Here is a 14,996-nt window from a genome sequence, read left to right as displayed (position 1 = left end):
TATTGGAAAAATCTTGAGAGTAGTATTTTGAAAGACACAGCATCAAATGTATCATTACATAGCCATACTTTGTAGATTTCATATTTATCTAGACTTACATGTGATAGATCTTGGAAGAAAAAAAAAATTAAAAAGTAAAATATATTTACTTGATTGTCAAAACAGCTTTAATCTGTCCAGTTCAGTTTACTATCTCCCCTCTTGTACTGCACCGCCTTCTATTTCTGGATTTAACTCCTGAGTCTCAGTGTAGGGGTTCTGCTTTGTTTGGTTTTTAAATGACCTAAATGATCTAGGGCTGCTGCTTGTCTTTGAGAGCATTGTAGTCAGACACAGACTCGAGCTCATCTTCCTAACAAAATCCCAATTTTGGTTATGGTTTGCGAAATTAAAAATTTCAATTATTTTAACATTGCAAGTGTTTCTTGGTGATGACTCACGTAATTATGATTTCCCTTCCTTCATGTACATAAAGAAACTAGAGGCCATGCAGGAGGGGAAAGGCAAAGAAAACATGGTCATCTTTATATGGAAAATAAATTTTTCTTTATTTGTACATATTTATTTTATTCCTTCTTTTAAATTCAAGCATTTGCACAATCTTATCCTACCAAATCAAGAAAACAAAAAGCCATCAGAGTTTTCTACACATCTCTAGAAGTCTAGTAGATGTGAAATTTTTTGGCTTGCACAGAGCCGAAGACACTGACTATGCAATACAGCTTAAGGAAATATATTTACTTTAATTCTTTCAGTAACCTTTCATCAATGAGGTAGACATCTAAACAGCCCAGAAGCTCCTGAAGGAGGGAGAGGTCTTTTACATGGCTCGTGTCACCAAGGAAGACATGAGAGCACAGGTCTAATGATATTTCCCTGAAATAACGGTAGTGTGCTTTCCCTGCTCTCCATGCCAGCAAAGCAGAGACATCTTTGGGGATAATACTGCTTTCCAAAGGATCAGTGAAATTTGAATACCATGTTTAAGTTAATTTACTAGGGATTTTTTTTCCTATACAAAAATACAAGAGAGCACTCTAACTAGGACTGTGTAAGTAAGTACAGCAGTTTATATCCTTGTTCTAAAAGAGGGAAGAGTTTTATGAAATAGATGCCTGACTTAACACAACTGCATTACACTGGACTTCACAGATAGAAGATATACAAAGAAAGTTCATGTTTCTTTAAACTGATTTTGACTGGTATGTTCCGTGCATAATAACATCATGGTCATAATGACATCATAGCGGTTTCTCTCAAGATTTAAAAAGACTACCTGGATGCCTCCACAGAAACCAGGGGCTATTTCTAACGGGAAAGGTCTGCAAACCACAGACCTGAAGTCACCTAAGATCTACTGGTATAAAAGCACACAGGTTTTTCTCAGGGTGTCCCTGACAGTGTCTGAGCATTACCGGTCTTGCAATTCAGACAACTGTAATTCTGGAAGCAGCAGGATATGAGACTGACCTATCTGTCACCAAAAAAAAAAACCCAAACAAAAAAACCCCACTTTTTTTTTTTTTTTTTTTTTTTTTTTTTTTTGTGTGTGTTTTCAACCAATGCTGGTTTCTAAGTTGCATTTCCCACATTTCAGCTGAGGCTGCATGTGGTGTTTTACAAGTATATAGTAAGTATACAAGTATGTGTATACTGTGCAAGCTGTGGCTGCATGTGGTGTTTACAAGTATATAGAAGCTGAGAGGGGAAAGATTTCTTAAGGACTAACTAGACAGAGAAAAATAATGTGTAAAACAAACTTCACCTTTTCCATATTTTGTTCATCTTAACTAATTCAAATACATGCTCATGAGGGCACAGCTGTTTCTTAATATGAATCTGCACAGTAAATTCACCGCTAGCACAGCAAGAGCCATACAGCACAGTATGGGCTACAAATAAACTGTAGTAATGATTGAATTAACCTGAAAGGCCATGCAGAACCATGTGCAAATTCATCATGTATTTTGACTTTGTCTAACCCACCCAAAGCCTGACCAGCTTCCAGCAGATGCCAGCACTCTAAAAGATAAGTGCCACAAATGTTTCCTTTTCGACTCCCAGCGTCTATAGTTGCCTGGGGCCCAAAGCAGGCAAAAAATGCAGTCCCAAGCCAGCTGTAGCTTCTCAGGAAAGCTATACATTAAGGCCATATAGTCCACTATTTTATTGCCCTGCAGGACTAAAAATGGGAAATCATTTCTGCCAGAAATAGGAATTCCCAGATGCCAGCAGGACTCAGCATGCACTTCCAGCCTGGAAAGAAACAAACATATAGCCACAAGTTTATGTCTAAAAATGTTATTTTACACCATTGCAAGGATTATTAGTGCCTCTCTTTAAGTCTGTGTAACTGCATTCATGGTAACAGAGGTACTAAAACCAGTCAGAGAAATACAAAAACAAGTCCTAAAAATTTCTAGAAACCTCAAATACTTTTTTTGGTAGAAGGTGGCTATACACATAAGAAGTGATGCTGGGACAAGGAAGTATTTATCAAGGATGGTCATCAGCGACAATTTTTTTTTCATAACATCATCTTTCATGAGAGCTGAAATTGCGAGTCCTTACCCTCTCCTGATCTGAAAACTAAAGTCATTGCTTTCCACCCATTCCCCACTGAAAATAAAAATGAAAGCACTGTTTACCTCTGCAAGGAAGAACAAATGCAAATTTTTGAACAAGGAAGCAGTGCGAAAGAAGGATCTATGAAGCACAACATTGCTCACAACTCAGAGCAGGTTATTATGAGCCACATCTCTGGTAATACAGAGGAACTCTACTAAACTATGGGAAAAAAGGTATGTATGAGTTCTATTGTGTCTCTGAGAACAGACATTTTTTCTATCACACACCACAAAAGTCTTCAAGGATTAAAACTGTTGGTCAACATACCTACATGTTTGCTTTATTAGTGTTACAGGAGATACTGGAAAATCTACACTTAGTACTGATGGTCAGAGTTACACAGATACTTCATATTTTTGAGAAAATGGCAAGAACACACATTTGTTTTGGGCTCTCCCTTGCCTCTTCATAAATCCGCACTCTCAACTGAATCATGATCATGCCCTGGCACTGCCTGCCCAGAGGAGAGCTGCAGACCTCCACACCATCCCTACCCTGCCTCCTGGCAGCACTTCCAATAAATACCCTGCAGCAACAACTAGTTAATGTGTGTTCAAAGAAAAGAACTTCACTGGCCATTACTCCAGCTCCTGTGTTTCCCTTTGCCAACTCATGAAAAGCACAGAGGTCATCACTCCACCTTGGACCTCTTCACCAGGCACCAGTTTGTCTGCAAGAAGCACCACGGGAACACGCAGGGGAACACATAAAAGGTAGGCATATTCCTAAAATGGTCACATCTTAATTTTGGATTATCTTAAGACATGGGACATGAAGTTACAGACATGCTCTAAAGCATCATCAACTATTTTATTACCTAGAAGATTTTTTCTCATGTGTTTTTTGGTTTTTGACATTCCTGCTAACAACTGGTGCAACAACATTCTGCACAAATAGTGTTGTAGTATGCAGACAGCTTTTCCTCTATTAGACTTTTATGTATCTAATATAACTGAACAACTTTGCCCTTGTGCTAGGCAGAAGACAGAATAAGATTTCCACTCTTTCTTCAGTTCCTCATTTTATATACATTTTTTCTTTTCTACACTGCCACTCGTTACTGTTTTAGAAGAAATCTGTTTTTTCAATCCGTCTTCATACAAGTTTTTCCACACCCTTAATCATTCTTGTCACCTTTTCCTCACTCCCTCCATTTCTGCGGCGTTCCTTTGGCAATGGAGTGACCAGCACTCACAGAAGCCTCAAGCATCGATTTATACTTAATTAACTTCTAAAGCCCTCAAACAAGCAAACAAAATTATTAGTCGACAGTGCCTGGAGAGCCATTGGGTTGACCCAGACCTTCAAAAAGAAGCTGAAATTTGGAACAGCTTGCTAGGCAACCCTTCTGTATGCTTCAACTTCACACCCGAGAGCTTTTCAGTGAGGTTAATTAGGAATTGCAGCTCTTTATTTCACTCTTGTGGGTGACAGTATATGGAATTTACATGCTCACATTCCCATTTTACTGTACATATTATTTCCCTAGAGTACAGAGGGAGATGCTGTATGACATAATTTCACTATATAACGAATTTACATATGCAGATTGTTCTTGCTCCCAAAACTACATTCAGCTCCATCAGATTTCTCCTCCTATCTTATGGACAGCCAGCCACTGGCATGTTTCGCTGTGATCCACTGTAGCAAAACCTCTTCCAGCAAATCACACCATACCACTCCACACGAGGCATTTTTCTTTCCCAGGAAGCCAGGATGAAATCCAGTTGAGAAGTTGTAAAAAAGTAAAATCCAAGGGTTTCTTCCCCATGCTGTCAGAAAAACAGGAGCATACTGAATTTTACTTTTCACCTTCCCCTTGTTCTTCTATTAATAGCTAGTGGGAAAGATCAATATTTCTCTGATGGGAATATTCTCTCCGATACATTTCTGAAGATTAGGGGGATGTTCAGACCAGCAGTACTAGAAAATGTGTAGGGTTGGTAGTTATAGCTCTACCGCAGTCCACTTCAAACCATATACCTCTGCTGTTGTCAGACAGCACAACCAAGGAAAAGCCACCTCACCTGTGTGAAATGCATATATCCCCAAGTTAGGTAACATCTGATGAGGGGGAAGGGAGTGATTTTAATTAGCTGAGGTAAGCATGTAAACCCAGTATCAAAAGTGAGTTTTATCACAATCATGATGAGCTGTTCCCACTTTGGAGGGCAAGATCAGCCACTTCTGAGATCTCTGAAATGCTGCCAGAACATGGTTCTGCAAAGCAGCAGCAGCCTAACATAGAAGGAAAAAGCAGGAATCACCAAGAAGCCTGCAACCATGTTAGCTAGACAGGAAAACAAAAAAAGTAAGAACTGCACCAAAAAATTAATAGGATTTTATCAGTCTGAAATATTAAAAATTTAACAAACTATTTCCCTGATCAAAATCTGTCCTTGGTTCAGAATGCAGTCATCCCAAGCAACCATCAATAAAACATCACTCATTTGGCTTTGGCAAAAAGTCTAGAAACCAGTCAGCACAGCTAAGAGAAAACCTCATGCATTTTCTCCTCTGGATAAGCCACCTACACTAAATTTCATTTTCTCCAATTCAAAAACTATTCTTTCCCACCCTCCTCCAAATTAATTTTGGTTCTTTGAAGGATTTAACTTCTAGAAATGTCCTTTTACAGTCTCCCTTCTTCAGTTTTGGTTTGTTTGTTTGGTAAGAATGCAAGAGACAAAAACTGGATCTGTGAGCTGCAGGGGTGTCCCAGCTGACTTATACTGCAGTGACAGACACTGGTACCATGAGAGCTTAGAACCTGTAATAGCAAATATCACAGTACAAAGAAAGCAGGTGAGTTGTCTCAGTCCTTTACCATACCTTGCTGGTGTGCATTAAATCACTCAAATTGTTTTCTACAGTTATTTAAACAGATAGAAAGCATTTATTATCTCTTTTGTGCATGTAAGTATATGAAAAGGAAAATACCCTGGATAGGAGGTCTGCATGCGTGGAGCAGCAGCTTTGTCCCTGTTGAGAGGAATGAAATGAGGCCTCTTGTCCAGTCAACACAAACCACATCCTCAGCGTCCAACTCTATGTAGCTCTGCACACAGGCCATCCGTGGGTCCCCCGGCCCTCATGTGTCATGCATGCTCCCAAGGCTGTTCGAGACAGCACCTCTCACTTGTGCCTTTGTGAAGACTGAAGCAATTGAGCAGCATGACCCCAGGAGAGCTCCAGTCTGCTTTACCCAAACTTCTTCTCTCATAATTTATACTACAATAAAACAAGCGAAAACATCACAGTCCACTCAGAATATTCAACTTCGTGACATCCCTGCAAGAGCTGGTATTTGAAACCTACTTTTCTTTACCTGTCCCAGAAAACAACTGAGTCTGTATGGGTTTACCAGGGTAAAACCTTGGGTGGCTGCGGTCAGACTCAAATCCTTCACTAAGGCTAAGCACAAGCACAGTGCAGGAAGGACAAAGACCTCTGAAGCTGAGATCTCACTGGCTTTGGGCAGGACATGGACGTGCTCTGCCAGCACACTGCAAAGCACAGCACATCTTCTCGGCCTGCACGGCGAAGGCGAAAGGAAGCAACGCTGCCCCCCCAACTCCTCCCCCCCCTCACTGCCCACTGTGTGAGACTGGTGTGCAGGACGAACAGATGTACCCAGAAGAAAGCAGTAGGGAGAATGCTTTTTATGTACCTTACAGACTTCAGAGAATAAACTGAAACCTGTTCCTGTTCGCAGGCATCATGGTCCTACAAGAACTGACAAACACTGTCTACAACAGTTCTTTATGTACACACAATTAACTTCTACTCTCTTCTAGGGAACATGACCCTGGTACAAGATTCATTCTGCAAATAAGAAAGCTTCCCAGCTAAAAACTTTAAAAAACGTATTTTTTTCTTCTAGTGCAGCACTCTGAAGGAATATGAAAGGCTCAGCAAGCCAGATAGCAGTGTTAGCTGCTGAGCGTTCAGAGAATATACAATAGAAGAATGTGTCAAATCTGAAACATGATAACAGAGCTGCTCCAAAAGAAAAAGGAAAATCCTAAAACAGAAAAAAGGGCAGAAGTGTGTGGGAAAGACAGGCCTGATTATCCTCTACATTACATCAGAAAAAAAATGCCACTGAAGACAGTATAGTTATTCCAGAAAGAAATCAGGACACTTGAGATGATGTACTGCCTGGGACTGCAGATCAAATACTCTCCAGCCCATTAGGCAAGGCTGTGGTTATCTTTGGCTTCTTTATAACATACAGGCACTGGGACATAATCAATTTACCAGAGGGAGACAATCCATTGTACTTATCCAGAACCAGCCCACGCTCAGCTGGCAAACAGCCCGCAGCACGGCAGGGACGGGTGGAAGGGGCTCTGAAGCAGAAGCAGGATGCGCAGGAGCCAGATGCTTGGGAGCAGGATGCTCGGGAGTGGGAGCCCAGACCTTGGTGGTCCAGGATGGGGAGTTAGGGCAGATAAAGCAACAGTAATTCTCACCCTCTATAGCTGGGTGGCCACAGCCAAATTATTAAGGAAACTGCCTGGTGAATGACTATATGTCTTTTTCTTGGCCTGTGCTAACTGTGCTGAGAAACTGGGAGAAAGTTGGGTGGCTTGGCCTGAAATGGTGCCAGAGCCATTTGAACAATTTATCGGTTTAATATACCAGGCGAGATGCAGCCTGCAAGCCCAGAGCACCTCCAGCACATTTTCTAAGAAATGCCTGTTTGGGTAGGGACTCTGGATTTCCCAGTAATTAAAAATGAGTCACTAACTGAATTTCCCCTCCTACTGTTTTTTTCTTAGCATTTTCTTACACCCTAAATACACAGAAATTATACTTCAAGATGCTTGAAGCATGTTTGTCCTTGTTCCACAAAACACCAAGCTCAAACATCGTATTCTTTAGACAGGGAACAACAAAGTCACATAAGAGGAAAGGGTCAACATCACCTTCTCTCTGTTACTCTTCACTAGTCCTATGCAGATAAACTGCCAACTAATGGAAAAAGATGGTTTATATTACTCAAACCTAAACCCACATGCCACCTTCTCATCCAAACACTCCAGGAGTTGAATGTATACTCCTTTTCCTTCCATACCTGCAAAAATCCTCTCTCTCCACTGCTTGCTCTAACATAAAGAGTGTTTTACTCAAAGTGTTGCTGCACTGCCACTGCTGCTGCAGCCCAGAACCTGAACTGCAAAGGTAAAACCCTATCTGGTCAGGGCAAGTCCATTTCTCCAATACTGAGTAATTTACAAAAGTTATTTTCTTAAATAGGAAAAGCTTGGGTGAGAGCCATTCATAACAAGCCCAACATGCCTCTCTTGCGCAGCCAGCGTGGTTCCCCCAGGGCTGTCCCGCTGCGGGGACCGTGCGTGCTGGAGCAGTGGGCAGAGCAGGGGAAGGGGCGATGGGAGAGCACTGCTCCTCGCAGACAGACGCAGCAAGCTCAAATACAGATTTCCTGAAGTGCCCTCTGAAATCTGTGCCATTGAGCTTTGGCACTTATGGGCATTTCTCATTAAGCAGTATTTTGTAATTGATTTTAAATGCTAGGGGTTTGCTATTTATACCCCCAACTTATCAAACAGGCATGTTTGATACATTTCTGCTGATTTATAAATTCATACAGTATTTTGAAATGCTATTTTGAACATTACTACCATTTAACTCAATTTTATGGCTACCACAGGAAGCAAGGTTAGGGAATTACATAGTCCACTGCACCACAGGAATTGTGGATTGTTCTGAACACTAATCAGATAAAAAACAGATTAAAAGTTAAATCCATATTTGTACACCTCCTGTTTTGCCTCATTCTGCTTTGGACATCTACTGTCTGAATTTAACGAAGAGTTTAAACATAAGGTAAACTCTTTTCTAATCACCTTAAAACAGTCCCCCCTTTTTTATCCTCTCCTATTACTGCTATGTGTGACTACTGTATAGAATATATAATTTTGTATATTGTCAAAACTGTCTCACCCTAAAGTGCAGTGGTTTACGTAACATTACATACAACGTATTTGCGGGTTCCTGAGAATTTATTTAAAAACAAAATTCTAATTAAAGATAGAGAAAAATGTTCACATAATACACAATAGGCAGCCTTAAATGGACAAGAACTCTTCTAATACATATGCCTCCCCATGTATATTTTACTACAATTACAGTTTGTCCTGTTGTTTTACATGGTCACATGAGATGATTTTTTTTTTCCCTTTTAATAAGGACACAGGAAAAGAAAAGATTAAAAATGCGTTATGTCCTTTGTTTTCCCAGAAGAAAACACAAGCAAGCCCTTTATAGCATTCAGCCTTAAGGCAAGATTTTAAACTATCCAAAATCCTTACTAAACGTATTCCTTACTGAAATGTTTACTAAATACTCATGTCCTGAATACACTTTGTCCTCAGTGGTATCTTTTTTGCTTAAGTGTAGTGAGGGTCCTTGAAAATGAAGCTTTACATAGATAGGAGGTAATACTTTATGGTACTGATTATCCCCCGTTTACCAGTTTTCTTTGGTCCCAACCCTCATGTTAATTGGAATATTACTGGGAACTTGACAAATAAGAGCAACTTTTTTTTTCTTTTTTCTTTCCATTTCACTTAGTTCGCAAAATACCATTTTCTAATGAGTTTATATACAGTAGTATTATAACATTAAGATGTAATACTGTAATAACAAGTTTTCTCATGAAAGTCAGTCTAGAGTGTAAAATATGAAGCCATACTAGAGGTAACGAATTATCTGTATTTAAACACACAAACTAGGCATGATGGTTAAGTAGAGAATATGTTTCCAGTGGATTCTTTCAATCGGAGCCTTTTAAAATATTTGCAGCAAAATATTTAATGTAATTGTCATAAATAGTGTTCTTAACATCCCTAATAAAAAATACCAGCAGGATCAAATCTATAAAAGCACAGAGAAGTTCTCAGTGGCTTTGAATTCAGAAGGATCATGTAATTAATAAGACTGCATTTGACAAAGGAATATATAATTTATATATAATATAATGCATGTAATAATGTACAATTTACATACAATTTACAATTATATGCCTGCCAAATCAAGTTGTTTGAACAAATTTTTAAAACAGTTGATGATGTAATCCGGCTGCACTGACAGCGCACAGCTCATGTAACCTTGAATATTTCAGGCAGCTTAAGAAGGAACTTCACTGTAAATTGTTTGGTCTTTGCCCCTTTACTTTTTAAAGGAAGTTCTTTTGGCTGAGATGAGGGAAAATTAAAAAGAACATTATTGACATAAAATATTAAAAGGGAGGCTTTCTGAATGCAGTTTCAGTGCATTTTAACTTTTGCCTTTAAATTCCATTATGGGCAACGTTTTGCAGAGCATTATCAGTGATGCAGAAGACCATGCTCATAGGAAAGTTCTGCAGCGCAAAGTATAAAATATGCTGATGGTTTAACATCTTGCACAACCCAGCATTCCCTGCACAGGGGTCAAAAGCCAGGGTTCAGCTGGACTCACAAATACATCACCCTGAATCAAACAGAGCATCCCTAAATAGTAGCAGTCACTAACATACACTCATTACATTAATAAATTGCTCGCTAATGGGAGTAGTGACAAGTAAGATGTGCACTTAGTGGCCCTGTTTGCAGCCCGCCCCTGATGTCTGAAAGCCCGTTTTTCTCTGGGTTATGTTCTAAAGACTTCAAAGTGCATGAAGAAAATCTGCTCAGTGTTGTGAAATAAATCAAAGAGTGTCTGCTGAAAATTCCTAAAACGCTTCTGCCCTAATCTCCTGGACCAGAGAGTGGGCTTGCAGAATGCTAAACTTGCTTTTCAAAGAAGATCAAAGCAACACGAGCAACAATTAAAAACACGAGTGCAGGTGCGCGCATGCGCAGGGGCACCACGGAGGCAGTAAGAACCTCTTTTTAGTCATCCCTGAAAGCTAACGCTGACTTATCTAATCATTACATATGTGATTTGAAAGGACAGGAGACGTGTTTAAAAGGTGCACAAAAACTGTCCACCTTTATGTATAAAATGTGTTTTATGCACATGCAACATTTTATGAGATACGCTATTTCCATTAATTTTGAAGAGCTCCTTAGCTGATGTCTAATTAAACTAGCCTATAATTTTGTTGTTTAGTTATTCAAAGAAAAATAAAGTTGCAATTGTGTATCTATCCTTCCTAGTGTTACTTAGTCTTTCAATAAGGTTTAGTCTCCCAGACCTTACTTTAACACTTTGAAGGCCAGCTGCTTGCTGTTCCAGCCCCCTGAAGAACCAAATACACCTTCAAGAGGTATCAGGCCATTTGGCAGCTTACCAGGGGCACCACAGACATTTTATTTGCCTGCTTCAACTTTTAAATGGTATTGGTTGTCCTGCCTAAGACCGGTCACTTCTACATGCATTTACACAAGAAGTACTTGTGTTAGCAGCTAAGTGTGCTCACACAAGAACTGCTCCTGCTAGCAGGTGAGTGCCCGAGGGAGAGTGACGTTGCATGACAAGCGTTATGCCACCATTGTGGGGGCCAGACTTAGCAGCCAGCCTGCTGTTTCCTTGAGAATATGGCTTGTCTGTTTTCTCCATCTCAAAATGAGAAGGGGGGGTAAAAAAAAAAGCAACTGTGGGAAAAAACTCTTCAATGTTCACAGGATGAGTACGGAAGGAGTAAAAGCCCAAATGAATGCTCCTGGCTGAACTGGGTTAGGATGAAAAATCCTTCTGCTAAATGTTCAAAATTTAGGTCAGTCTTGTTTATGTGAAGATATAAACCACTGACATTTTGAGAAGCATGTGAATCAAAGTGGTATTTCAGTGCTCCCTCTGATTCGCACTGGGCGACCAGGCCCTTTTATACCAACCAATTTCTCCCCCTTCAAATAAAAATATATAAATAAAAAAAAAAGAAAGAATTGTCACTTAAGCTGTAAACAGCAACATATTAGGAGTATCGTGCTTTAAAGTCTAGCGGCAGGAGCTGCTGAAATATTTCATATTTTTAAAATACACTGTTAACTGAGCAGATACTTGGGAAACATTTAACAGAAGAGAACAAAGCAGGTACAATTTTGAAAGCTATCTGCTTTTTTCTTCTCCCATATTAATACAGGCTACATTATTTCCCTAAGAGAATCAGAGAAGATGAGGAAAAAGATAATTGACGCTTTTCTGAAACCTAATTCATGTTATCCAAAACATGCATCACACCAGATATCCATTACATTTAACACAGCGCAACACTAAGGCGATTTTGATGATGCGAATAGGGCTCAATCCTATTTCTCTTCAAATCCATGTGAATAGTTTATTATATACAGAACCAGGCTCAGTGATTCATTCTGATAAAACGCTACTTAGCATCATCAAAACTGCCCGAGTATTTTGTCTGTCTATACTGGGGCCTCCTACTGCTGCCATTGAAACAAATGGCAAAATTCCCATTTACTTCCATGGGAGGAGAGCCAAGCCCTTAGAAACCTTTGTATTTAAGGAAAAACATTTTTCCTCCCACTCCTGACTACAGTTCCCCTGAAAAACCAATGGAAATGTTTAAGAAGTCAGATGGTTAGGACTGGGCCCAAAGGTCAGAAACAAAGAATATTAATACAGCCTTGCTATTGAAAAAGTGAGCAGCATCCCTGAAGCGTTGTTGTTGTTTTTAAACAGAAAATGTCACTCTCAGATCTAACTAGGAAGATTTTAAAATATATATAAATCTGGCACGAAGAAATGAAGCACACATTTCATTTAGTGTCTGGATTACAGATTCTTATTAAACAAACCAGAGCTCATTATAAAATCAATATCAACTTAACCACTATACTCCCAGGAGAAATGGCAAAAAAGGTCACTCCAAGAAATTCAAACAATTTTCCTGCTGGAAGGGCACGATTTTAATTACAGATACTATTAATTAGAGCTGTCAGTAGGAAGATTGTCCTGTTAATTATCACAAATTCAGTTTCAAGTGTGATTTTGGAACCTGGAGGGCTTTTTTTAAAAAAATTAAGAATTCTTGTATTCATGTTTCACGGAAGAAAAAGACTACCTATTGCTTCTGTGATTTAAATAAGGCAACAGCGAGTTCCCTATTGAAACCAAACAAAAATATTTACGGCCACAGTCTATTTGGCCAACAAAACTGATTTGACAAACTGCTGGTTTGCTCACATTTTATCCTGGAGGACGCTCCTTTTTTTTCCACTGAAAATGCTCTTGCTCTCACTCTCTCTCGCTTTGGAAGCCATTGAATTTAAAAATGTAAAGTAATTTAAAGATTTTTTTTTTAAGTAAACATTCCATATAAGCTGAAAACCAAAACCATTCCTGAAGATACTAATTGGTACAGAAACATTCATATTTATCTTTCTGTACTAGAATCTCCCTGGACCCAGCCTGTGGAGACATACTTAATATATTACATCTTTAACATGTAAGAGGTACAGGCAGACCCAAACTTTGGGAGGAAGTATGAGTTTATTCCCGTATGACTCCCAGCTGCCAATTTGAATCTATCTCAGTTCCAGAATACAGTCGGGCCATAATGTCTGATCCTAAGCAGAACAAGGAGGTGAAATGAAACTTGACAAAAAAGTGCCATTAGGGAGACCCTACGAGTGCACAGCAGACACGGATTGTACAGCAACAATATTTACACATTTCTGAATTCTTTTTCCTGGTCACGTTCCAAATATTTTGGGATAACAGAGGAAGGTTGTGTAGTATATGACCATAACATATGAATTACCACACCAATAACACACCAAGAAATAAGTACCATGATCTAAAACAAACTTCAGGGAGACGTAGAGTGTCTCTCCACCCAATACTCTTGAAACTGAAAGAGAAAGCCTGAAGTTTCTGATTTATTTCAGGAAACCTGAGTGCAGTCCTCCCGTATTACTGGGTACACATCTGCTACCATTGTTTTCCCAGAACCAGTCCTGGTTTACCTCCCCATCTATCAGCATTAGATTTCATTTTATCTGAATAATGGCAGAAGGTGGCAACAGATCAGGTCAAAGGCTCTTTTTGTATCAGACCCCGAAAAAGTCGATTACTCAAAAAGAGAGACATCTTCAGATAACCGTGCAATCCATTCCTCATAAATGGTAAAGATTTTTCGTTATTAATAGTGGCAGGGGTGACAGATTATGGATATTAATGTTATTTTTCTGGGAATTTCAATGGCAAGGGTTTTGGTTTTGGTTTTTTTTTTTTAATGTTTCTAATTAAGCACGAATTTACAGCCACTCCCAGAATAGCCAAGATTAATACCCAGCATTAAAAAGCTGCTACAGTGAATCGGCGGGAACATGAATGGAGCGGGGAGGGTGTGTGTGGGGGGAAGGGCAGCGTTGGAAACAAACCCACCCCCTCGGCTCCCAATAGGAGAAGGGTCCCCCCGGGCTCTGCCGGGCACCCCGGGGAGGCAGGGCCGGAGGAGGAAAGGTTGGTGCTTACCTGATAAGCAGCGGGGGCGTCGGAGCCGGCGTCGGCCCCCAGGGCCGAGAGCTTCTCCTTCAGGCGGCGGCGGGCGCGGTGGCGGAGGCAGTAGGCGACCCCCGACGCCGCCAGGACCCCGGCGATGCAGGCGAGGGAGAGGAGGGTGAGAAGGAGGAATTTGGCGGATTCCGCTTCTTCCCCGCGCTGCGAGAGCGGCGGGACGTTGCTTTTCTGCAGGGGAGGAGAGAGAGGCAGCGCCTGAGTTGCGTGGTCGCTGAGCAGCGCGGAGGAAGGGGACCCCGTCGGGGGAAGCCACCCGGCAGCACTAACTTTCAGCCGAGGACGGAGGCAAACGGGCGGGCAGGGACAGCACTGCCGGCTATGTCCCCCTCCATCCCCTCCTCTCCCGGCGGTTTGCGTTTAACTACCGGGAGGCGGAGGTGGGCGCGCTCGCTGCGCGCAAACACCGCGGCGCGCCCCGCAGCTCCGCGCACTCCCCGCAGGACCGCGGCCAGGGCCGGGGGCTGCGACGGGGGCAGCCAGGGAAAATCCGATTTTTTTTTTTTTTTCTTGGAGTGAAAAATAAAACACGGAACGACGGAGAGAGGGGGGAAAAAAGGAAAAAGTAGGTGGCGGTCCTTCCTTTTGTCTGTTGTAGAAGGAAAAGGATAAAAAAAAAAGCGCGATAGTTCCAAACTCCTCCAGATTACTATTATTTTTGCAGCAATAGGAGAGAATCCTTCTAGTGCATTTCACTTGTCTCCATGTGCTAAAAAGTTGTACAATAATTTCCCCTCATTAGCTTCATTATAAGCTATATTAGCAACAATTAAAAACGCAACATGAAAATGAAAAGACCAGGCGCGCAAATTGCAGCAAGACTCATTTGGCCTGCATTCCCCCTTTCACAATTACCAGGGAAATGAATTGAAAAGCAC

General features: G+C 40.8%; 1 protein-coding gene across 1 annotated transcript in view; it reads right to left on the bottom strand.

Moving 5' to 3' along the window:
* The window catches only part of PTPRN2 (protein tyrosine phosphatase, receptor type N2), a 616,207-nt gene that overhangs the window by 94,060 nt on the left and 507,151 nt on the right, over positions 1-14,996 (bottom strand). The window contains exon 13 of the mRNA XM_026843491.1: positions 14,077-14,289. Coding sequence (XP_026699292.1) covers positions 14,077-14,289 — 213 coding nt within the window. The remainder of the gene's footprint in view (positions 1-14,076; positions 14,290-14,996) is intronic.

Source organism: Athene cunicularia (genome assembly GCF_003259725.1).
Source record: "Athene cunicularia isolate RWA chromosome 2 unlocalized genomic scaffold, athCun1 chr2_part1, whole genome shotgun sequence".
NCBI lineage: Eukaryota > Metazoa > Chordata > Aves > Strigiformes > Strigidae > Athene > Athene cunicularia.
Note: the sequence above shows the minus strand (reverse complement) of the source record. Positions and strands in the feature narration are given on the sequence as shown.